The sequence below is a fragment of the Somniosus microcephalus genome, chromosome 27 (genome assembly GCF_052327205.1).
Source record: "Somniosus microcephalus isolate GS21.2 chromosome 27, FLI_Smic_1.0, whole genome shotgun sequence".
Classification (NCBI taxonomy): Eukaryota; Metazoa; Chordata; class Chondrichthyes; order Squaliformes; family Somniosidae; genus Somniosus; species Somniosus microcephalus.
In genome coordinates, this window is record NC_141013.1 from 2315736 (window position 1) to 2341855 (window position 26120).

Here is a 26120-nt window from a genome sequence, read left to right on the forward strand (position 1 = left end):
CATTATAAAAAATTTAGTTAATAAAATTGATGCGCCATCAATTACTCAAAAGACTGAGGTTGAGCGAGTAACAACCAGGCTTTTATTAACTAAAGAATGAAGGTCTTGTCTCGAGTGGTCGACCCGTCCAGAATACTAAGGGACTGGGAGGTAGTCACTTATATACCTGGAATAGTGGGAGGAGTCAGCCGAGGCATGTCCAGACCTGTACCTAGTGGAATACACATACAGACACAGACAGGTTATAACAGTGGTTTACCACAAGAGTGAGACAGACCGGGAATGGTGGGGTACAGAGTGAGACAGACCGGGAATGGTGGGGTACAAAGTGAGACAGACCGGGAATGGTGGGGTATAGAGTGAGACAGACTGGGAACGGTGGGATATAGTGTGAGACAGACCGGGAATGGTGGGGTAGAGTGAGACAGACCGGGAATGGTGGGGTACAGAGTGAGACAGACTGGGAATGGTGGGGTACAAAGTGAGACAGACCGGGAATGGTGGGGTACAGAGCGAGACAGACCAGGAATGGTGGAGTACAAAGAGAGACAGGCTGGGAAAGTCTTGGATTTCAGCCTTGATCTGTGCTGAAATAGCCAATCTCAATTGGTGGGGATTGGTGAAGGTTCGGCAACTCCGCTCTGTTTTCCTGTGCTCAGGATGGGGGAATAAGACAGCCAACGGCTCCCATTCCATTTTCCTAACTGGTAACCCTGCTGAAACTGTGCCTGTATGAACGAGTGAGACTGAGCTTGGCACCGATACCCCTTTGGTGGAATAGCCCCCCCAACTCGCTATCTACACTTCTACTTGAGGAGAAAGCACCGCGAGATAGGTACGGGTGGGTGTCAGCTCCCATGGAAACAAACCCCAGTAAGTCAATGCCTTTAGGAGATGAGGGGGAAGAAAAGCAGTAAAAATTAGATGGAGAGAAAGGAAATATTTTTGCAATTTTATAATTTAACTTCAGTTATTGGAGTATGGGAAGAGCATGGAGCAGTGGGACTGGTTTTGGATTGCTCCGGCAAAGAGCTGATGTACAGGCGATGAATCAAATGGCCTCCTTCCTTCTATGGTTCAGCTCAATGACTGAGGGCCGGCAGGGCTAGCCATTTACATTTCTATGTTTTGTATTTGTACAAGGGCTGGGCATCAATTTCCTGCGAACAAGACCTGGGGAATTTCTCAAGAAATTCTCAATGCTGTCCACAGTAAACTCTGCTGAATCGGTTGTACTTTGACATGGGATTGTGCAAATTGCAAACTAGATGGAAGCTTTATTAACAAACCAATCACACAAGTCACTGACTCAACTTGTAAACTGATCCAACATAGTCATCACTATAATTCTAAAAACTAGAGAAAGCTGGGTTTTCTTCCATGCTATAAATCATTAAAACAAGGAATTGTACAAGGCTGATATTCACGTTAATAAGGGAGTTGCTTTACAAAAAAAAGTAAAGAATTTAACAGTACATTACTGATTTAACAGAGGTGGTCAGATTATTTTGGATCCGTTACATTGGAATCAGAGTTAAATGCTTGCAGCATTCAGACCACAGTTTCAATGACCTCACCGAGGTACCAAGCAGATACCGAGCCCTTTTCCAGAGGGCAGGAACATTCAGAATGATGTTATCCCCCCCCGGCCCCGCGTCGGCCCAGCATACTTGCTTGCAGCTTGCTGAAGAGCATCACTGGCAGAGGCTAAAAGCAGCTCACTGGCTTGGAAAGTGCATGGCAAGGAAAAATAACGGTGAGGGGAGAATAATAAAATGTTACAATAAAAAAGCAACACAAAAAGTGTCAGTGAACGTGTAGAGGGTCATACCTTATTGTAGTAACCGTACGTTATAGCATTGGGGTGAACCCCAGCTTTCTTCATCTCAAACAGAACTCGGACAGCTAGCACTGGCTGCCCATACTGCCCGCATAACTGCATCAGAACGCGGTAACACACCTAGAGTGGAAAACACAGCAAGAAATCTTTCAGGGAAATGCAGTGAAGAAATTACCTGAAATACATCCTCCCCCTCCCCCTCCCCCTCCCCCCGAGGTGCAAGGCACACCATGTAACACTGTCTGGCCAAAGGCTACATCACCTGAAGGTTTTGAAAGCTTAGTTTAATTACATGGACATCTGCTGGATATCACATGCGGTGAGAAACAACAGCACTGTATCTTAAGCAGAGTGTGGTGTCAATAGTAAATTCCAAAAATACTTGAGAATTGTAGATTGTCTAATATTGGATTCAGTGAGTCAAAATTGAGAGAGCTGCTCATGTAATCCTGCTCTGTCTAGTGTGTCTTTAGCATACTTTATCTTCGGCATGTAATTTATAAATATATGGTCATGATAAAGCAACCTATTTATCTTAGGCATTGAATTTATTTAGGGCAGGATGACAGGAAATTTGAAACTTGCAGGAGCTGTATTTCTCACTACTGGAACAAGTGGGCCCAAGGCATCCCTCTGCGCCAGTGTGCTTGTATCATGCATTTAGCAACCTACAGCAAGAGGTACTTAATTTGATGGCAGATTTCAAGATCCATGAAAATGTGGGACAGTTTTGCTGTTGTTTCTATGGGTGAAAAGCCAGTTATATCAGGGAGTGAAACTGACAGTCGCAAAATCATTGGCCCAGAAATTCGGGTCTCCACGGGTGAGTACGCACGGGGTACTCACCCGTAGGCCCAATGGAAGTGCCGGTTTCCTGCATGCGCGGGAAACCGGCACTTCCGTTCCTCTGATCGAAGAGGTTCAGAGGTCGAACGCGTGAGTGGGAGAGGCTGCGCATGCGCATCAAACTTAGGGTTTATTTTATACACAGGTTTTCCCGGGAGGGTAAGCCTGCAGAAGTTAGAAATATAAAAAGCAGGCGTAAGGCCTGCTTTTTACAAGGTAAGTGGTGAATTAATTAAAATTAAAACATTTTTTCCACAGGTTTATTATTTTTAAATACTTTAAAGCAAGGTAAGTTTATTTTTAGCCCTGTTAGAAAATAAAATTATTTTTTTCAAAAATTTAAATTATTGTTTAAAAGTTATTTCATGTAACTTATTGTTTATTTTAAAAATGTGATTTAAAAAAAAAAATTATTTGAAGATTTAGTGCTATTTTGGGGCCATAGTATTTATAAGTTTTGACAGCACTCTGTCAGACTTATGAATGGAGCATTCCCTGCTCCGATTGGCTCCCCATGGCCCACGTGATCCCAGGGGACGCATCGAACCAACTGCGCCCCTGGGATACGCAAGCACTGCGCGCCGGCAGCTGGACCAGGCCCCGGATCGGAATTCCACGGGGGCCCAGCGCTCAACGGCCGGCACGCAAGGTAAGTGCAGGTCAGGGGCTTGCACCCGCGGGAAGCCCCCGACCCGAATTTCTGGGCCATTGTCTGCCAGTGAGAGCACTCCCCTTCGAATCGAAGAGTGTGAGCACAGTACCAGGTACCAGCTCATATCATTCAGGATCACAAACCAAACACTCGGGATAAGGGAGACAAAAACCAAGGAGTGCAGGGAATGTGTTAGATGCCCCATAACCATTTAAATCAATGGGAGGGAAAAAACTGATTTAAAGTTACACTAAAATTTAATTGGGGTTACTTTGGCAGGGGGAAAACAGAAACAAAACAAGCAGCACTTCTCTGCTAAGTGCGTTCTTTAATATAACTTTCTCCCTTCCCACTGAATTACACAGTAATAGTGAAGCTGTCGTTTGCCACCATGGTGCACGTCAGTATTGCATACCTCATCTGGTGGCTCCAACTTCTTGACCTGCATCTTTCTCAGCACATCGTAAGCGGTCCGAAGAGCCCTGACCTTCGAATGGCAAACCTTCACGTAACCAGGAAGGCAGATGAACCAGAGACCATAGCAGTGACGCACGAGACACTTTGACCACATCTGAGGAATTGATGAATAACGTTTCGCAATTTTTTGAGCTGATTTTATCTCCTGAAATGCAACAGAATATAACGAATAAGATTTTGTTAAATGAAATGTATAAGTCATGTATGTATACAAGGTGTTCAAAATTTTAATGCTGTTACTTTAAGTTGTAAGTATCACTCTCCTTATACATAGATGGCATAAAATGCATGGACATCAGACTTTACTCAATCATTCACACATTTCCACTCTAACAATACTATCCATTCATATATTTCCTCTCTGACAATAATACCCAATCATTCACATACTCCCATTGTACCTACAGTAAATCCTTCATTGTACAACGCCTAATTATTCACACACTGTACGCAGGTTTATTCAGAATACAAACATTAGTCACATAGTACCTGCTTAGTTCTTCTGCCCATTGGTGCTGGACTGTTGGGACAACTATTTTTTGACGTTAACCTGCTGGCTGGAGTCTTTAATAAACCCACTGGCCTGTCAAATAGCTCTGGTGTCAGCACAGGGAAACCAATGTAACTGAAAGAACAGGATCAGGTCGGGATTAACACAATGCTAACATATAGCAAACATAGTCAATAATGTACATGTGATTAATTAACACATCTTTAATTAAAGCATATTATGCAGAATAAAATGGTTTTAACTGAACATATACCTAACCCACTATTAACATTAGCAATAAAAAGAAAAACAGCAAATACTGGAAATACACAACAGGTTTGTCAGCATCTGCAAGAAAAAAAGACAGATTAACATTTCAGGTGGAATACGTACTGAGAAAAGGAGAGAGAAAATGCTGGCAGCACTCAGCAGATCAGGCAGCGTCACTGGAACGAACAGAGGAGTTAATGCTTCGTCAGAACCCCAATGGGTACACAGACAAAATGTTACCTCCTCTGTTCCCTCCAGATACTGCCTGACCTGCTGAGTGTTTCCAATATTTTTGGATTTTAGAAACATAGAAAATAGGAGGAGTAGGCCATTCGGCCCCTTGAGCCTGCTCTGCCATTCAATGAGATCATGGCTGATCGTCCAAATTCAGTACCCTGTTCCTGCCTGCTCTCCGTATCCCTTGATCCCTTTAGCCTTAAGAAATATATCCAACTCCTTCTTGAATATATTTAATGAATTGGCCTCTACTGCCTTCTTTGGTCGAGAATTCCACAGGTTCACCACTCTCTGGGTGAAGAAATTCCTCCTCATCTGTCCTAAATGGCTTACCCCTTATCCTTAGACTGTGACCCCTGGTTCTGGACTCCCCGACCATTGGGAACATCCTTCCAGCATCTAGTCTGTCTAGTCCTGTTAGAATTTTATAAGTTTCGATGAGATCCCCTCTCATTCTTCTAAATTCCAGCGAGTACAAGCCCAATCGACCCAATCTCTCCTCATAAGTCGTTCCTGCCAGCCCAGGTATCAGCCTGGTGAATCTTCGCTGCACTCCTTCCATGGCAAGAACGTCCTTCCTCAGATAAGGCGACCAAAACTGCACACAATACTCCAGATGTGGTCTCACCAAGGCCCTGTACAACTGCAGCAAGACATCCTTGTTCCTATACTCAAACCCTCTCGCTACGAAGACCAACATACCATTTGCCTTCTTAACCGCCTGCTGCACCTGCATGCTTACCTTCAGCGACTGGTGCACAAGGACGCTCAGGTCTCGTTGCACTTCCCCTTCTCCCAATCTATTGCCATTCAGATAATAATCTGCCTTCCTGTTTTTCTTCCAGATTTGCAGAATCTGCAGTTAGTTCTTTAGTTTCGGAGAAAGGGTCTTTTATCTTTTAGATGTTGATACACCTGCTGTGGTATTTCCAACATCCCAGTTTCCTGTCCTCAGCCAAGGCAATTGTTGGGACTATAATTGCCTCAGTGTTCCAAGTTAGGCAGAAGAGAAACAAATATTAGCTCGGGTTGTCACCTAGATTGCCACACAGTGGGCATTGGGTGAGCACTAGATGCCCCTCCTTGCAACAGCTGAACCATGAAACATGGCTACTTGGGTGAGCTATTGGAGGGCACCCAGTCCCTTTGGAACCACATCTATGCAAGAAGGCAACACTTTCAGAAGACAGTTTCATTTTATTTTTAAATCTTGTGTTTGCAAGTTGATATGCAGATTTTCTTCATTAATAAAATTGAAATATTGAAAACCTGTTTCCAAAGCAAAAAATAAAAGCAGAAAATTCATGCAAAGCATCTTTAAAAAAATACAGAAATAGCAACAGCTCTCTGAGGACCTCAGTTACATTCTCAGCACAAAAATAGATCTAATGAGATTGCATAAAAAATAATTGGTAGGAGGGGGTGATTATAAGGCAGCAGCATAATCATGATTCTCTAAATTACATAACAAACATGCTAATTTACAAAAATCATCCGAAACTAGTAATTAACTCTCAGCAATTAAATCGAAACCTAAAACCATACTTAAATGGTTTTAATGTTATGTCTGTGTGGAGAGGATGTTCTGATTTCACTCAGTTTTGTACATTCAGCATGTCCACATCACCATCCTAATGTGTGAAGATGTTCACAGAAGGATATTAATAATTTATTGAGAATAATCTATAGCTACATACACTCTATCCAGTGTACAAGCTTTTACAGTTATCCCAAAAAGATAGTGAATTAAAAAATGTTGAGGTTCTATGCATTTTGCTTTAAAAAAAAAAAATAGAAAATAATTTGTGCGCCGCTCGTATATTTCAAAACCCAGAGATCTTGTGATTACCCCCCACGCCCTAACCTTGCAGGTGAAAGTGTGATTGGATGCATACCTATACTGAAGCGGATACTCTTCTCCATTAGGCAGGCTTGGGAGTTCAGGAGGCGTTATGAAAACTGTATGTTCACTTCTGTGAGACTCGTCCAATTCTATGAGACGCAAGTCATCTGGGCGCTCTGCATCCAACTGGATTAGTTCAAAAGGCAGGATTACGATCACATACCATACAATTTTCAGAAGCAGATCCCCTGCATATTACCATATATAGATATTGACATTGGTAGGAATTGATGAGAGGGGGGATAATGAAACAAGGGCTGCAAATGGAGCACAACGTGTCCCCTCTCAGTTTGCTCATGTCATGCATCTTGTGTGGCCAAGATAACAGACCGGAAATCCACTCTCACAACTTCTCCTAATTCTAGCTGAATACTAAGATGTTCAAGAGAACAACCTAGAGTGAGTCTGTAGATAGAAGTGCCCATCAGCTGCTTGATAGCTCTTCACAATGCAACAGCTGAAATCAGTACCGCACTGTATAGAGAACTACTTACCTCACCCTATCCTGGCCATGTGTGTTACAGGAACACGAGCCCCCTCTGCCATTTTGTTAGTCATGACAGTACATTGTTTTTAAATCCCAATTCCCTGTCCTTTTTCCATTTTCCTTAATAGCTTTGCTTCCCAATTGCATTTATGGCCTTGTGTTGCTGTCTACGCCATTTCCTCATAATCCTTTGTGTGAAGAAGCTTTTCCTGTATTCACTTTTCACTGGCTTAGCTCAAATCCTCAGACTGTGTCCCCTTGTTCTGGATTCTCCTACAAGAGGGAACACTCATTCCCCATCTACCCTGTCAGTTCCCTTTATTATTTTAAAACATTCATATCAGATCCAGAGAATATAACCCAAATGCATCCATTCTCTCATCACAGCTCAGTCCCTTCGCCTCAGGTATCATGCTGATGAACTGTTGCTGGTCTTTCTCCAAGGCCCTTGGGTATAACGTGGAATAGCTTTTAACGCAGGAAATACTATCACCATATCCAAGCATTCCATTACCATTTTGTTACAGCAATAGGCAGAATGGAAGAATATATTGGAGTCTCTCCCATACCTCAGAACTGAGGCCATATCCCTCTACACTGTTATAAAGTAGTTCATTAATTTTTTTGACTTGTTTTGCATTCAGCACACAATGCATCAGTCTAATGCGTCAGATTAGCTTATGGTCTTCTGAGTTTATAATTGTGTTTGGAACACAGGAATGTACAAAACCACAAACACCATTATGCTCTTTCTTGCAATTAGCTTCTAGAATTTGTAATCAGGTTATGCATTTTGTCAGCACATTAGGTCAGCAGTTATCTACATTGGCATGTGTGTGTGCATGTATGTAACAATAATGATCTCTTTCAACATGACTGCCCACTTTAGAGAGAACGTCAAAATTGAGCACTTCCAAGTCTTAAGAGTAGCCCAATGGCTAAACTGGTAATGTCAAGTCTCACTCTCAACTAGGACGACCGAGTTTGATCCCAGCTTCAATATCAACCCCCTTTATGGGCATTCTTACTTAAATAAAGCATGTGTATCCAGATTGGCATGAGAATTTCCCTGTCATTACTTGGAAATCTAAGAAAGGGACCTTCCCGCTGCATTGTGGGATTGGTATTTCTCCGGCTCTGTGAAAGGAGCCACTGAGTATCGCCAAGTGCTCAATGTAATGCCCTTTCTATACTTATGTCACTGGAATGAGGCAACCCCAAACTAACTCGACTTGGTCATTTAAGAGCGAGTCCTCCATTTAATTTCTTAGAAATGGAATCCAATCCATTCCAGGGGAGAACAATGCTCTAATGCTTCACCATCCGGTCTCCGATAACCATTCTGTTTTGTGTACATTACGCCAGCTAGGACCTACCTTCCCATTAACACTATTGGCACCATTTAAACCACATCATATATTGAGTTTTACTGTACTGCCAAGAAACTTCAAGAAGCACACCCATCCATCGGTGTTTTTTATGGTGATATATTTTACTTTCTCCCATCTCACTGTGATCTCTCCGCACCAAGCACTATTCAGGAGACGGAGCTTGTGCCAAAGCAGCTCAGTTATAAGCTGCTAGGAGTACACAAAGCAAATGTGCAGTAATCTTCGCCCACTGCACCTGACCGCCACTTGACACCTCCTGCTCAAATGGCATGGCTGAATACCGGACAGCTGCTCATCTCCTTGCTCTCCACTTGCTCCATTTCCCTATTGGTGGCTGTTCATCAAGTCAAAATGCACCTGTCCTCTGGAGCCATCTGCCTAATTCACTCTTTCACCACCTCCCTCCATTCCTTTTGAAAACATTCTCAAAACCCTTCTGATCAGATTGCACCTTAACTCTTGCCATTCAACCTCCTCTTGTTTGCTGTCGTAGCCAAGATCAAGAAATGGCCATGTTGGAAATTAAGGCGGTTGGTCTGCAACCTGCCATGCTGCCAACAATCCCTCAATCAACTACAAAGAATCAATTCAACATTCTTGTAATTTTTCCGGTATTACTGCTTATTTATTTTTTGAATATAGTTTTTAAAATGATGCTGGGTAGACTTTCCTGGGAGGGCTTAATTCCCTCTGCATCATGAGGGAGAAGATTTAATGTCATAGCTGAAGCAACCTCTCGGATTAATGAGTATATCTCCACTGAGATTACTTCCTTTGTGCAGTTGGCCTCAATAACTACGACAGGCTAATTCCTCCAATGCCATTAGAACACATTGTTCAGCCAAAAATATTCCTCACTAAATATCAAGTGAAAGACAGAAGAAAAAGATATTTAAGTTCATCACATTTATTTGTATCGTCTTAATTTTCAGAAAAGGGTTCTTGATGATGACAGAGTTTAATTAAAATAATAAATACAAAAACACTACCACAAACAATATTCGATGCAAAAAATGGCAAATAACTTGTGTCATTTAAGCATCGTATCAATGTTCCTGTGTAGAATTGTACGTGATTTTTTATTTAGTTAAACAATACAAAGTGCACAATTTCTCCAGCCAGATTGCAGAGGTCATCAGAGAACTAAAGAGCTGACATGCCAGATTTCCAGGGTGGAAAAGATCCATTGCGTGAAAAGGTTAAATGAATACTTTGTCTCAAGAGAAGACTGGGAAAAAAAGCTTCAAAAGCTTGTGGATGAGGAAGTAGAGATCTGCATTAAAGAAGAAACAGTTTGTAATGATCTGAGGATTGATCGACAAATAACCAGGATTAGACATTGTGCATCCCAGAATACTAAGTGAGTAGTGAAGGACCTAACCACGAATTTTCAAAATTCATTAAAACAGGGCTGACCAAAGGATTGGACCAAGGCAAATGTTCCACCTCTGTTCAAACAGGGGAGAGGGCAAGTCAGACAGCCAACAACCAGCGCATTGGGAGGAATGCAGCAGGCTACAGGAACACACACAGGCCCAGAAATGAGCAGATAAGTGGCAGACACAGTTTAATAAAGGTGGTAGAGAAAAGGCAGGGAATTATAGACTGGTAAGCTTGACATCGGTAGTGGGGAAAATGCTAGAGTCCATTATAAAAGATGTAATAGCAGAGCACTTGGAAAACAGTGACAGGATCGGACAAAGTCAACATGGATTTACAAAAGGTAAATCATGCTTGACTAATCTACTGGAATTTTTTGAGGATGTAACTGGTAGAATAGATAAGGGAGAACCAGTGGATGTGGTGTATTTGGACTTTCAGAAGGCTTTCGATAAGGTCCCGCATAAGAGATTAGCGTGCAAAATTAAGGCACATGGGATTGGGGGCAAGGTATTGACTTGGATAGAGAACTGGTTGGCGGACAGAAAGCAAAGAGTTGGAATAAATGGGTCGTTTTCCGAGTGGCAGGTAGTGACCAGTGGGGTACCGCAAGGATCGGTCCTAAGACCCCAGCTGTTCACAATATATATTAATGATCTGGACGAGGGAATTGGATGCAATATCTCCAAATTTGCAGACGACACAAAGCTGGGTGGGAGGGTATGCTGTGAGGAGGATGTCGTGAAACTCCAGTACGATTTGGACAGGTTGGGTGATTGGGCAGAAACATGGCAAATGCACTATAATGTGGATAAATGTGAGGTTATCCACTTTGTTGGCAAAAACAGGAAGGCAGATTATTATTTGAATGGCAATAGATTGGGAGAAGGGGAAGTGCAAAGAGACCTGGGTGCTCTTGTGCACCAGTCGCTGAAGGTAAGCATGCAGGTGCAGCAGGCGGTTAAGAAGGCAAATGGTATGTTGGCCTTCGTAGCAAGAGGGTTCGAGTACAAGAACAAGGATGTCTTGCTGCAGTTGTACAGGGCCTTGGTGAGACCGCACCTTGAGTATTGTGTGCAGTTTTGGTCGCCTTACCTGAGGAAGGACGTTCTTGCCATGGAAGGAGTGCAGCGAAAATTCATCAGGCTGATACCTGGGATGGCAGGAATGACGTACGAGGAGAGATTGTGTCGATTGGGCTTATACTCATTGGGGTTTAGAAGATTGAGAGGGGATCTCATCGAAACCTATAAAATTCTGTCAGGCCTGGACAGACTAGATGCAGGAAGGATGTTTCTGATGGCCGGGGAGTCCAGAACCAGGGGTCATAGTCTAAGGATAAGGGGTAAGCCATTTAGGACTGAAATGAGGAGGAATTTCTTCACCCAGAGAGTGGTGAACCTGTGGAATTCTCTGCCACAGAGGGCTGTGGAGGCCAGTTCATTAAGTATATTCAAGAAAGAGTTGGATATATTTCTTAAGGCTAAAGGGATCAAGGGATGTGGGGAGAAAGCAGGGACAGGGTACTGAATTTGGATGATCAGCCATGATCTCATCGAATGGCGGAGCAGGCTCGAAGGGCCGAATGGCCTACTCCTGCTCCTTTCTTCTATGTTTCTATGTAAAACATAAGACAACATTTCAGCAACAATAGAGAATGAAAGTATACCGTAAATGGTAAATTTCTCAATGCAGTGCAGGAACGAAGGGAATTAGATATGAAGAAACACAGGCGGAAAAATTTGGTATTGACTATTTTGGGGCGCCAACGAGTGCCCGGCGACAGCGAAATTCAGTTTTAGCGCCCCAAGAGGGAGGTGGAGCTAATTCAAGCACTCCACTTCCTTCTTAGAGTGCTAAATCCGAATATCGGGGTGGTGCGTTCTGCAGCGCTACACACTGGGCCATGTAGCGCTGCCGTGTGGAAGGGCTCTTCCCCTCATTAAAGAGGAGGGCCCAAGCCCACAACTCTGTGGGGCCTTACCTGGACCACCAGGGAGCAGGGTGCTGTGCCATGCCAGTAGCCCGGCACACAAGAGGAATGCCGGGCTGCCAGAACGCAGCACGGACCCTGCATTAGAGGACGCAACAAGTAAGTTGGCCAATTATTTGCCCCCCGCCCGCCACCCCCTTTACTTAGTGCCCCGTGAGCCTCCTGCCGCTCCGTTCCCACCCCCTGAATCGGTCGCTGTCATCGCCCAGTGTAGATTCAGGGGGCACGGGGCAATAATACATAAATAGCCATTACAAAAAGTAAATGGATTTAGGGACTTATAATAAGAGAGACTGAATACAAAAGCGAAGATATCTTGATGACTCCACAAAATAAAGGGTACAATTCTAAAGGAGGTGCATGAACAGAGAGATCACAGAATCACAGAAAAACCCCCACAGTGCAGATAGAGGCCGTTTCGGCCCATCGAGCCTGCACCGACACATATCCCACCCGATCCCCGTAACCCCTACACCAACACATATCCCTCCCTATCCCCGTAACCCCACGTATTTAATCCCCCTAACACTAAGGGTCAATTTATCATAGCCAATCATCCTAACCCGCACATCTTTGGACTGTGGGAGGAAACCGGAGCACCCGGAGGAAACCCACGCAAACACGTTGAGAAAGTGGTTAAAAAAGCATACGGGTTCCTGGGCTTCATAAATAGTGTCATAATAAATAGAGGCATAGAGTACAAAAGCAAGGAAGTTATGATGAACCTTTAAAAAACACTGGTTCTGCCTCAACTGGAGTATTGTTTCCAATTCTGGGCACCGCACTTTAGGAAAGACGTGAAGGCCTTAGAGAGGGTACAGAAAAGATTTACGAGAATGGTTCCAGGGATGAGCGGCTTCAGTTGCGTGGATAGACGAGAGAAGCTGGGGTTGTTCTCCTTGGAGCAGAGAAATTTGAGAGGAGATCTGATAGAGATGTTCAACATCATGATGGGTCTAGACAGAGTAGTTAGAGAGAAACTGTTCCCATTGGTGGAAGAGTCGAGAACCAGGGGACACATGTTTAAGGTGATTGGCAAAAGAACTAAAGGGGACATGAGGAAAACTTTTTTACTCAGCAAGTGGTTAGGATCTGGAATGCTCTGCCTGAAAGGGTGGTGGAGGCAGACTCAATCGTGGCTTTCAAAACGGAATTGGATAAGCACCTGAAGGAAAAACATTTGCAGGGCTACAGGGAAAGGGCGGGGGAGTGGGACTAGTTGAAGTGCTCTTGCAGAGAGCCGGCACGGGCTCAACAGGCTGAATGGCCTGCTTGTGCGCTGTAACCATTCTATGAAAATGATGATCAGGCTGTATCTGAAATAGTGTACACTATAGGAAGAATATAATAGCGTTGGAGAAGTTGCAACACAGATTCACTAGAAATGAGGAGGTCCGAGATACAAAGAAAGGGTACAGCAACTCGGGCTATATTCTCTCGCACTGAAGACTGCGGAGGGACTTGAAAGGAGTGTTCGAGAAGACAAAAGGAATAGCAAGGTAAATAAATTGCTAGCTAAATTAAAGACAAGTGGCCATGATGTCAAGGTGAACACTAGATAAATAAAGGGGGATATTAGAAGATTTTTTTTTAAAGCAGTTATTAGAATGGGACATACATTGCTACAAGTGGTGATTAATTGATTACAGCATTTAGAAAGGCACTGAATCATTCCTTAAAGAATATCAAAGGATATATGAAAAAAAAAATAGGGAAATGGAATAGATTGCAGAAAAAGCAGAAAGCAAATTAAACTCAATGTAGGCTAGAAGAGCAGAATAGCCCCCACCCAGAGTCAAATTTCTACGTCTCCAAGTACTGGCCTGGTTCCCTTTTTCCTCAGATGTTCTCCTGCTGTCTGTTAAGAAACACCAGACCTTTACTCATCAACTCTCTCTTTTCTCTCTCTTCCCCCTCTCCACCTCCATCTCCAGTGATAGGATTGGCAAGATCTGAAAGTTACCATGTCTACGGTGGCATGTATGAAGCTTCATAAAAAACCATTCCGTGGACATAACGCTGCTGAATCTTGCTCCACCCAAATCACTGCTAATTTACCAGGATGTGCACCTCATTTTGGGGAAGCAGGCAAACTGGAAAACAGCACCGTCAGGAATGCAGATAACAGCATGTCTGACATTGTAATTATAGGTGGCAGCGAGAGAAAGCGGTTATTTAGATTTTTTTTGTCCTCAGTAGTAATACTGTCAACAGAATGAGGATTTTTAGTTTTCAGGCAGGCAGGTTCAGTCCCTAAAGCAAACTCTGCAGAATATTCCACAGGAACCTCTGTACTATCATGGCCGCTAGCTCTGCAGTACATTTTTAATGTTGTTGTTCCTACACAAGCATTAACAACATTTATTATAAATGATTATATATCAGTAATTTGTAGCCATACAGTGGATCAATCCCGATGCTACTGATTCCTCCATTCACGAACATGGTTAAATGTTTCACAAAAAAGCTGCACTTATAAAACCATATATCAAAGGGGCTGCAGACCTTTTGAAAGCAAACAGAGGGGCAGACTTGTTTAATAGTTATGAGGTGCCCAAATGATATTCATCTCATATATGTCACAGGAAACTCCGCAGTGAGCATTCCAATACAGCGCCTCATCCATGTGTTAAGCAGCCACAACATATGTTTTTGCTTAAGGCCAGCTGAAGAAATAAAAGCACAGATATCCACTTGGCTGCTCTGTCTTAATTCTTTCATACTTACAAATTGACTAGACAGATTTTATGTTCATTGGGCTGGTTTGTCGGGGTAAAGCATAATTTCGAGCCAGGTCACTGGTTTCTAATACAGTTCTCTGTAGACAATGAAAACCATCTAATAAATCTTGCCCTCGACAGAGAAGAAAGCTTGGCTCCAACACAGCAAGTGCTCATTAAGAGAATAAAAGTCCACAAACTGACTGGAGTGCAATAATGCTCCACTGTAAAACATGTCCGGATATTAGAAAGTGAGCCACTTTATTTTTGGCATCAATACTTGACTAAATGTGCTTTCATAGCTAAAATGGATATAGGGCACAAGGGAATGCTTATGAAATTGCTGAATTTTTAAAACATCCAAGAAGCTTTTATTGGGAAGAGACGAGTGCAGAGGTCATTAGAGGTCACTGGCAATAATCCTCTACATTCAGAGAATGGCAGGTGACCTACTTTTCCCCTTCAATCTCGCCCGAGGCGAAGAAAAGCTGGAGAGAGCGCGCAAGCTTGAGCACTTCATGCAAGGTATAGCTTTCCAATTAAATTTAGCATTTCACTAGTGCAACTCCAAATTTATTAGCAAAGTTTCCTGACCTGTTGGTTAACTGGCACAACCAGCCTTTGGGCAGGAGAGTGTGTGTGTGTATGTATAGGGTGTACAACGCGGCAATCAGATGTACAGGAAAATAAACTGAGTGACACCATCCAAAATGTTTCTTTTTATAGAAGATGGGAGAATGCTATTTTTGGAATATTATTTTTCTCCCCTTGATAATTAACAACCCACTAACATATCCATACATTTTAAAGCTGTACATTCCTGTGACTAGAGTAGCAGGTCATTGAGAATGGAGAATAATATATTCTCCTGTTTTTCATTAAGAGAGGAATTTCTGGGCCCAGACATCTCCTGAACACAGCAAACAATCAGGAATTTTAGGCTCAGTGCATGAGGTGGTTTACATCCAAAACCTATAGAGTGAGATGAAGTAGGGTGGGAGGGGGCTTGTGTGGAGCATAAACATTGGCATAGACCAGTTGGGTTGAATAGCCTGTTTCTGTGCTTTACATTCTATGTAATCCTATCACTGATGAGTTTGTGCATCCTAATATTTGGAACAGAACCAGCATTTACATGGTGCATAAGCACAACTAAAAAGAAAATGCTCAATTTGAACCAAGTCTGCAGTGCTGTAACTATTAGTGCTGCATACACGTCAACAGTATGTGATGGAGTTACTAATCCAGTGGTGAGCATTCCAAGTCAAGAGAGTGTGATGGAAACTCACCTAGATAGGTGCCGTCACACAACTCGGCACCCTCCAGGACAAAGCAGTTGGCTTGATCAGCACCCCATGTCACTGAACTTAATACCCACCCTGCCCATCACCAGCGCACTGTGGCTGCAAACAACAAACAAGGGTCTCATCTAATAAGCAGAAAATGTTTTGGTAAACTCGTTCTTAGAGCAAGAGAGAGCATTTTGGACAGGAAATATTCCCCTTTATACCGTAGCCAAAATTTTAGTTAATTTAATTTGAAAAGCAAATTGTAAAGAAAATGTAGAAATATACTTATTGCTGGTAATGTGGCAGGTGGTAAGATGCCAGGGGTCTGCCAGACAGGCAGTTATAGTGGGATGGGCAATATATTGATGAGGAACTTTGCCATTGGAGGAGAGAAAGAGCGGGGAAGAAAGGAGGTCAACTTCAGGTGTTTTGATGCTTCTTCAGCAGTGGCTCAAGAATAACAGAAACAGAGTTCTGGGAAGAGGTCAAACATTCACTCTTTTAGCTTTGGGAAACTGTATGGTGTTGGGGGTGACTTCAAGAAAAGAGTGCAAGAAAACAGGGAACATGTACTAATTGCAAGATGAAAACTTAAAAAAGTAAAATGTGGAGGAAACAGTGCATTAGTTGCATATGTCAAGACTTTGCTTATGTCTCTTGTAACATGGTGGAATAACTGGCACAGTCCTATTGCTCCCCATCCAACTTCTAGATTGCAACATGTTTGGAAAGGATGCAACCCATCTGGTTGTGACATTCAGCCAAGCAAGACTACGTAGTTTAAAGGCCAGCAGCTGCATTTCATAACTTGCATCAGTCAAACGCTTCATTTTTCATATTAATGCAGAGTGAAAGCTGTGGTACAATAGAAACTGGTACAATGAAACCCCTCTGTATTGTGAGTACGAAACTACCCAGTCAGTTGATGTTTAAGAAGCAATATCTACTTAGTTTTAAGACTTTTCCCCCCCTCATTTTTCTATCAATTTTTTTTGCAGGGGTTCAGGTTCTACAGTTGCCCTTTGGTATCTCTCCCAAGTAGCAATGTGATTTTAGACAGTGAACATTAGTGCACTATCACAGTCTCACACACACCTGTATGAGACAGCGATCCATAGCCTTAACCAGCTGAGCCATTGGGAGAGCCAATTCTAACATTGATCCAGCTAAATAGTATCAAATTGGCTTAGTCCGTAGCATGCACATTTCTGAATCAGAAGCTCGTAGGTTCAATCCTCTCTCCTAGACTTCAGCACATAACCTAGGTCAACACTTGCCTCTGAGTCACAAGGTTGTGGATTCAAGCCCCACTCCAGAAACTTGCAGTACTGAATGAGAGCTGCACTGTCAGAGGTGCCATTTTAAGATACTAAACTGAGATAGTTGGTGCCTACTTTGGCAGAGAAGATAGACGACTGCATGCAAAACCATCCTAAGCATTTTCACTCTTCAACCTTATTCATGATAAATTGGAGGGTGGCAGAGAAGAATACAACTGTTGTTGTCAGTATGTAATGGAAAAATTCAATTGAGGTATCTGAAGCAATTGGCTTACCGTAACACTGTTCTCTGCTCTAAACACACACTGGTTACATTACTGCTCAATCAATCACTGCCTTTTACATTTTGGAAAAAATTTCAGAAGATGCTTCTAACTGTGACAAAACCATATGGGTTTTCCTATTTGTAAATAATGCTGCCAGCTGCAGGTGTTTGCAGCGCAGGGAAACAGACTGTCGAGCAAGGGTATCCTCAAATCATGCTGAAGTACCCGGAATGGCACTTGAATTAGACATTGTAGCATTTTTAACGAACCATTGTGATATATTTGAAGAAAATAGATGAAGCCAATTGTCAGGGTCTGACGCACACAGATAACAGCAATGTCCAATGGGATTCAGTAACCTTGATTTCCAGTTTCAACATTAACCTACTTTTCTCGCTGAAATACAAACTGCCACATTTATTCACAATAGACTCTCCTCAAAGAACTTGCTGATGTAGCCCATTAATCTTCCAGCAGGTTGTGAGACAAGGTGCTAGGGTTTAGGCTTGCTCCCACAATGTTTCACAGTCAGTTCTTGGACCTTGTGTATATAATTAAAGAAACAAGAGGCTAGGTTCGCCTCCACACAGAAGGTTTAGAAGAGTCATTCTCGGCTAATTTGGCAAAGGGCTTGGAGTAGGCACACAGGAGAATGGTATGTGCTGAGGATGCCCCAAATACAGGGAGACAATACCGTTACAAATCAGGCTCTCACTGCATACCTTTTCTCATACCCAGTGCAAAGGGCAAATCCATGCTTGCTGTGAACCAAAACATGATTTTGTGTGTGAAATAATTTGGGAGGTAATGTGCTCTGAGACAATCAATAAATCCTTTATGCTGCTGATCAGCTCAATCGAAATACAACAGTATGCCTCATACTCTCCTGGTCAATCAGATTGACAACTATCGCACTGATAGCCTGAGATGTGCAGTCTATTAATTGTGACTCAGATTTCTTAAAATGTAAAATTAAACAGAAGCAAGACCAAACAAAAATTGGCCTGGGTTTTTAATCTGTTTTTTTGCCTCACTCAGGTGATTACATGGCTTCAGAGTGGGGTGTGGAGCGTATGTATTGTGAGGCACAAGACATCATAACTGTATGGGATATAGGCTGGATGAACCAGTCAGTAAAAATAAATGGTTGCATGTGGGATACAAAATAACATGAAATTTTCCAGTTTAAAAAAAAAACTGCTGGCTCAATGTGGTCCCTCACATTCTGAAATATGTGTGGAGAGTATAAATATAAAATTAAACTAGCTCCAAACCATGGAAAGACACGGTTAAATAAATAAATAATTGAGCACGTTAGTGGCCCACCTGACCAATGGCAGGCAATTAAATGAATAAACGGTTGTCCTGGGTTGTAAATTCATTCATTAGATCGTCCAGGTTTAATTAATGCATTTTAAAAAATTCATTCCTGGGATGTGGGCGTTGCTGGCAAGGCAAGGCCAGCATTTATTGTTCATCCCTAACTGCCCGGAGCAGGTGGTGGTGAGCAGCTTCTTGACAACTGAGTGGCTTGCTCAGCCATTTCAGAGGGCAGTTAAGAGTCAACCACATTGCTGTGGGTCTGGAGTCACATATCGGCCAGATTTCCTTCCCTAAAGGACATTCGGGAATCAGATGGGCTTTTACAATAATCCAGTAGTTTCATGGTCACCATTACTGACAATAGCATTTTATTCCACATTCATTTAATTATCTGTATTTAAATTCCCCAGGTGCCATGGCGGGATTTGAACTGATTATAATGGCCCAAAAATTCCATTCGCAGCGCCTCTTCAAACAGCCGGTGTGCAGGGCCCGCGTATCCCCGGGGCGCAGTTAGTTCGCAGCGTCCCTGGGATCACGTGGGCCACGGGGAGCCAATCAGTGTAGGGAATCTCTGTATTGATTTCTTTGTGGGTTCAATGACGAGACATTTATGAAAGAGAATGTCTTTTAATCTAAAGTCTGTTCAACTCTTTATACAGCATTTACAGGAGACATCATGCTAGTGATGCATCTAGAACGAAACTGAAACTAAACTAAACTGCCTTGCTTGTCTCTGTCACATGCCCTCTGCTGGTCAGGCACAAGCAATCAATACATGCAAATATGCTGGTAAGGCATCATAATCAAACAGGCAAATACCATCTCTATTTGCTGATATCATTACAATCTCCATTCATAGATTTGACAGGAAGATGTGTCAAATCTATGAATAGAGATCAGCTCCAAAACATAAGTAAAACTTCAAATAATTTTTTTTTTAAATCACATTTTTAAAATGACTATAAATTACATAACTATTTTAAACAAAATTTTAATTTTTGAAAAAGATAATTAAATTTTTTAACGGGGCTAAAAATAAACTTCCCTTTCTTTGAAATTTTTTTTTTTTTTTACTTTCTTCAACTCAGCCTGGTAAAAGCAGGCCTTGTGCCTGCTTTTATAGGCGCAAGAATTGTAAGTGTTTTCTGCGGGCGGAGGGTCTCCAAAAAACGGAACTGTCCACCCGCAGAGGCCCTGCTCCAGGGCCGGCGTCCGATCTGTCAAGGGCTTTCTTGACAGATCGGAAATGCCGGTTTCCAGCGCATGTGCAGTGCGGACTCACCCGTAGGGATCGGAATTTCTGCCTCAAAAGTCCAGCCCTCTGGATTACTAGTCCAGGAACATAACCACTATGCTACCATTCCCTCTGTGTGTGAAAAGTGCATGTATAAAATTAAATGATGTCCCACTGTTCAAATCTGGCATGGAAGTAACGGACATAAAATGTGTCCAGCATCCAGATTACACACTTTAAACCAGTAAAGGTCTTAATATCCTGTGTGCAATGACGGGCTATTGACCAGTATATACCCATGTACGTGTGTGTAAACTGCTAAATCACATGGAAGAACATTGTCAGAGGGAACAGATGCTTCATCCTGCAACTCCATGGACAGCATCAATGTTGCTCACTGCTGACTACACCAGATGTCAGAGCAACGGCCCAAGAAATCCCTGACACACGCTCCTGCCAGCAGATCCCCTCCCAGCCCACCCACCCAAAACTGACACAGCCTGGCCACTCAGAGATAAGACCAGATGGAAACACCACAGAAATCGAGAACTAAGCAATCCTGATGAATTGGTGATTTAGCTATCATTTACACATTTAGGAGAACAGTACAGTAATGTAACACGGGTCTGGAAGTTTAAATAACAATAAAATGTAAAGAGCACAGCATTAGGGTATCAAGGGATTATGGATCAAAGTTGGATAAACAGAATTTAAAACTTAAGATAGCTTTTGACAAATTCCATTTTTAGAAAAATAAGTGTTTTGTTTAAAATTATGTAGAAGTAAAAAGATTGCAAGTAGAGACAGCTGTGCAACATCAGCACAACCCCCTTAATGATACATTATGTAAAAGTTTGCAAGTTAAAATTAAACAAGTGAAAATTAAATATTTGTGAACTCCACCCACAGAGATTTTAGGTTATACTTTACAATGATGCATAGTTTTATCATCTAAATTCATGTTTGATTCCAGGACCATCACCGATTGTATAGAATTTTTGATTCAAGCCTTGGATTCGGTTGCATTTAGTTCTACATTTAAGATTTCACTGATGTACTGGAATCTAGAATCTACGAGGTCTCTACCAGCACGTAGTGTGGATGCCACGCTTTCACCCATTTAGAAACAGAAATTCCTCCCTCACTTCCAGGTCATCACTCAATTACTCTGCAGAAAGGGAAACCAGCCAGCTCCCAATTCCACTCTCCATACACCAAGGGGTACAGAAAGACTCAGCATAACCCCGCCATCAAATCTGTATCCATCCTTGGAGTGGAGTGGCTCATATTTGTTCTGTGTTGCTCTCCCCTCATCACTGACAGCCCAGCTCAATTCAGGAATTCCCATGTGTGAAATTATGGGCATTTCCTTGTATCCCAATGCTCTGTGGCATGGTGCATCAACTCATTATGCTACCAGCCCAACCCCACAATGCAGTATTGGATTGTGCCTAAATTGCAGAATAAAGCTTACTCTTGTTTGTGCTGCAGATATATTCTTGTAATACCAGAATATAGATGTATTTTTACTGGGTCAGACGCTACTTGAACAAACACCTAGAATCAGACCTCCATTACAAACTCACGGCGAATCAACCAAGCAGTTTGTTTTGAACAGGAGTACGATGCAATGTTGTAATGGGTTTTTTATTTAGGTTAAACTGCATCCAAATAAGGCTAACAGACATTTTCTTCATTCTTTGTTCAAAAGGAAATCACACAGAATAAATGCAACCATCAACCCCCCTGGAGAAAGGAATGTCTTGTTGTTTAATGCTGCCGTTAGCATATGGTTAATTGTAATCCTTAGACGGCAAATAAAATCGACACAAGCGCTTGGTATACTACACTAATAAAGTTAATTTCATTAGCATCAGTTTAAGATAACTCTGCTCAAAAAATAATTGAGGAAATGAATGAAAATGCCAAAGGGGATTACTGCTTTGCATGTAAATAATTTGTATGTTTTCACAATTAACTTCCAAAATGTGTGCCACAATCCTTTGTTAGAAGCACATCTTTATTGCAAATTCCTGTTTATTGAGTTTATTCGAGTGCCTCATGTGCAAGAAACATTTCTGCCGATCTCGGGACCTCAAGGTGCATTACTGGGCCCACACGGAGAGGACCCATTCGAGTGTCGGCCGTGCGGGAAGTGGTTTGCTCGCTCTGCTCGTCGCTGCAGCATCAGTGCGCTTGCATGCGAGAAGAAGCTTACTCAACGTGGATTTTGCGCAGGAGTGTCTGGAAGCTCCCTCTGGTACGATGAAAAAAAACATGTGGTTGCTGTCTACGACTCTGTTGTGGTCACTCAGAATTGCACCCAAACAAAGCCCTCGATCATCCTCTGTAACTGGGAAGAGTTCAGCCATTTACCGACACACAAGAGGTGGTGTCTAGCTTAGGGGCCCCTTGCAAGAGATGGGGTTTGGGGACTCCTCAATCAAGTCTCACCTCCATATAACAAACAGGATATCGAGGCACCGGAGAAGATTTACAAGGATGATAGCAGGCCCGAGGGTGCAACTGTCAGGGTAAATTGAACAATCTGGGACTCTTCTGACTGAAACGTGGCCTGATAGAAGTCTTTAAAATTATGAAGGGGTTTGATAGGGTAGACGTAGAGAAGATGTTTCCAATGGGGGAGACCAGAACTAGGGGCCATAAATATAAGAAAGTCATTAATAAATCCAATAGGGAATTCAGGAGAAACATCTTTACCCAGAGAGTGGTGAGAATGTGGATCTTGCTACCACAGGGAGTGGTTGAGGCGAATAGCTTAGATGTATTTAAGGAATGGAAGGGTATGCTGATAGGGTGAGATGAAGAGGGGTGGGGGGGAGGCTCGTGTGGAGCATAAACACCGGCACGGACCAGTTGGGTCGAATGGCCTGTTTCTGTGCAATGCTATGTAAAGTAATTTAATCCTGAAATGAATAAACAGAGTTGTCTCAATGTATTTTTCCATTTTGCTAAATGAGTTTTGTGTCACTGACCAACCTTTCTGGGGTGGCTTTTCTATCCAAATCAATAAAGAACCAAATGCACTAAAACCAAAACTATGCAAAAGTTGACTGCTTGGCTAAACTGTAAAATTGTACCATTTTCCACTGGCTGTGTTTTTATTTCTTGTCATTTGAATGTGTATAATTAACCATGTGTAAAAGACATTTAAAGATGTGTGAGGATTATTTTCAATTTCATTAATTCTGATTATTTAGGGATTGCCAGATTAGTAATTGTTTTGATACCCGTGAGGTTTATACGGATCAAATTCACAATTGAGAGAATATTGCCAATTCATGCAATTAGTACATTGACCTGTGCACACATAATTCTTCAAACCTATTTTAGCCCAAAGATTATGTTTAGCAAGAAATCCTCAATAGTTACAAATGCTGGGGTGTCATTCAGCTCTGAACTGCTAGTTTGAATCTCAGTAACTGCAGCCCACATAAACAGGGCAGATTATTACAAAGTTGCCAAGGACTGGCCAAACGGTCCACATCAGGGTTTCTTCTGCCGAGGCTCTAGAACCTCTATTGATCATAACGAGCTTTGGCTCAGAGATGAGAAAAAAGGAGGTTGTAATAAATAATTTGCAATTATCCATTTTATTTTATAGGAGACCAACAAAGCATCAGCCAGAGGAGAGCTTGAGTCATCGAAGGTTTGTAATCTATCCATTTACTCAACTTTCCAAATGGGTACACGATATTCAGCTAGATATTACAGAAAGGTTCCAAGATCTTCAAATTTGACAGCCTCTCAGCATTGCAGGAGTAATCAAATATAGACTTCCTGAAATTGGACATAGGATTTTGCAACGACTTCAGAATCCTGCACGAGCAGAGTTAATTTCCTCTCATTCCCCACACAACCTTGGTTATTTATGAATAAACTGAAACCCAACTTTCTACCAGAAAAAACCCCACAGATTAACATTGAGCTTACTTTGTCCACACAATCGTCGAAGAAAGCCAGACTTGCATCCTTGTCACTCACAAAGGAACATTCCTCGATGAATCGAATAAACATTTGTGTTTTTGTAATCAAGGAGTAAAACTTCTGGTGAGAACGGTCCCGGCTCTTCAGGAAACCTACAACGATTAACAGGAAGTCACTAAATTAAAAACAAGGTAAATATTCCTCTCAATGGAATGAGATACCCAAAATATGGGTAAAAATCCTGTGGCCCTGATTAAAAGGTGTAGCGACCCCTTTGTTTAATATAGCCGAGGCCACTGGTTCTCGAAGTTCATAGAATCGCAGAATGGAATAACAGAATTTAACTTATTGAGTCACCATAACCTGTGGTCCTAATAAATTCCTTAGAAAAACTTTACAAATTTTCAAGGCTAACTGCTAGTCACAAGTGACAAAACAGAAGCATTCTTGTCTATACTGTATCATGGCATTAGTTTCTTTCTGTCATGGTACATATGGGATGTCAATACTGGATTCATTCACAAAGGAGGAAATGGGGGCATTTTCTTGTTAGAAATTGCAATTTAAATAGCAGTTTTATTTCAAAGCACAATTCAAACTTTATCTTTTAAAAATCAGATGGCTAATGTAAGTTCAAGTAATTTACAATGCAGATAATACTGTGTGTAATGCTTTTTAAAGGAGGCACCTAACTTAATGATTGCAAAGTCAAAATCACTGATATTATTCTTTAATAATTTTCAAGTATTTGTAACCACCTTGAAGATCAAACAGTGAGCTTGCATCTGTTGCTTTCTCAGAAGGAGCCTCTGTGATGGGTCGAAGGTAAGTTCTGTAACCCTTCAGTATGGAAGCCATGAATCGGAGGAAAGCTTCTTGTATCTCCATCTCCAGCACCTGCGTCTGCTTACCAGAGTTCAAATCATGATCGTTCATTGTTAACTCCAATAAAGCTTCCTCTCTGGGTCTTTGATGCACTGGAAGTAAATCAATTTAGTTTTACATTTAAATGATTACTATAAAATACACATCCTCAAATGCATTGCAGTGGACAACGGAGTCATTTAAAATTATTTTAAAAAAGAAACTTAAATTTGGAGATTTTATTTTCCAATTCCACCCCCCACCAAAGGCACTGACTCATGGTGGGATACAATTCCACTGGAGCCTCTCTGGTGTCTTTCCCAAATGGACAGTTTTCATTTGTAAGCCTAGAAAAAGAGTGTGTTGGTTTTATTGACTGTGGCAGGCATCACATCCGATATCTGATACTGTCTTTATGTGCTGTAAATTCTATAGGACTGAAAGGGGAGGGAAAGAGTCAGAATAAACAGCTCAAGTTTAAGAGCAAGCATCAACACAGGCATGATGGGATATCTTTTACACTGTTAATTCTGATAGGACATTCCTACGTGCAGACTTTCCAGCAAGATTCACTGGAGATCTGATTTTTGCCCTCTTAGTCTAGGGGTGAAGGTAATTGTAGAAGCCCCATAGATCACACCAGAATACATTAGCAAACCGAGCACAGACAGTGAATTGAATTTCAGACCTTGTGGTCTGTGTGGCCAAACTGCCTTTACTGGCAGCCATCTGAGGAATTTTGCAGAGAATTCTTCCAATTTTATCTACAATATAATGGGGATGTTGTGCAATGTCTGGCCCCTATAAACACAGCGGGGGAGAAATTGGGTATGTAGCGCCACCTATTAGCGCCTAAAGAGGGCAGTCAGTGGCTGTAGCGCCACTGGCCGCGCCTCCCGTGATATTCAGCGGGGGCGCTAAAGGTGGCGTTAGCCTGTTGCGCTGCGCCGCCACCGATGACGTCATCGGTGTGCGCAGCGCCCCAATCGCGATATTTGGTAGCGAACGCCGCTGTAGCGCCGTTCGCTACCCGCGCCCGGTTCACGGGGCCTTGCTGTGCCGGCAGTGGCGCAAGTTAAGGTGGAGGGCGGCCGCCTGCCAGCACCTCCGTCCCCGGCCCCACACACCCACACACACCACCCCCCCCCCCCACACGGCATTGCCGGCTGTTTCCCGCGAGCCCGGCACTTCACCTCGGTGCCAGGCTCTTTTGCCGGCACTCGCGAT

At 42.5% G+C, this 26120-nt stretch overlaps 1 protein-coding gene across 11 annotated transcripts in view; it reads right to left on the bottom strand.

The window, feature by feature from the left end:
• dennd4a (DENN/MADD domain containing 4A) overlaps positions 1-26120 on the bottom strand; it is a 156908-nt gene that overhangs the window by 40458 nt on the left and 90330 nt on the right. For all 11 annotated transcript variants that reach the window (XM_085968326.1, XM_085968334.1, XM_085968331.1 and 8 more), the window contains exons 12-17: positions 24788-25006; positions 24036-24181; positions 6708-6841; positions 4305-4440; positions 3754-3960; positions 1832-1960 (exon numbers count right to left, since the gene is read on the bottom strand). In XM_085968326.1, coding sequence (XP_085824452.1) covers positions 1832-1960; positions 3754-3960; positions 4305-4440; positions 6708-6841; positions 24036-24181; positions 24788-25006 — 971 coding nt within the window. The remainder of the gene's footprint in view (positions 1-1831; positions 1961-3753; positions 3961-4304; positions 4441-6707; positions 6842-24035; positions 24182-24787; positions 25007-26120) is intronic.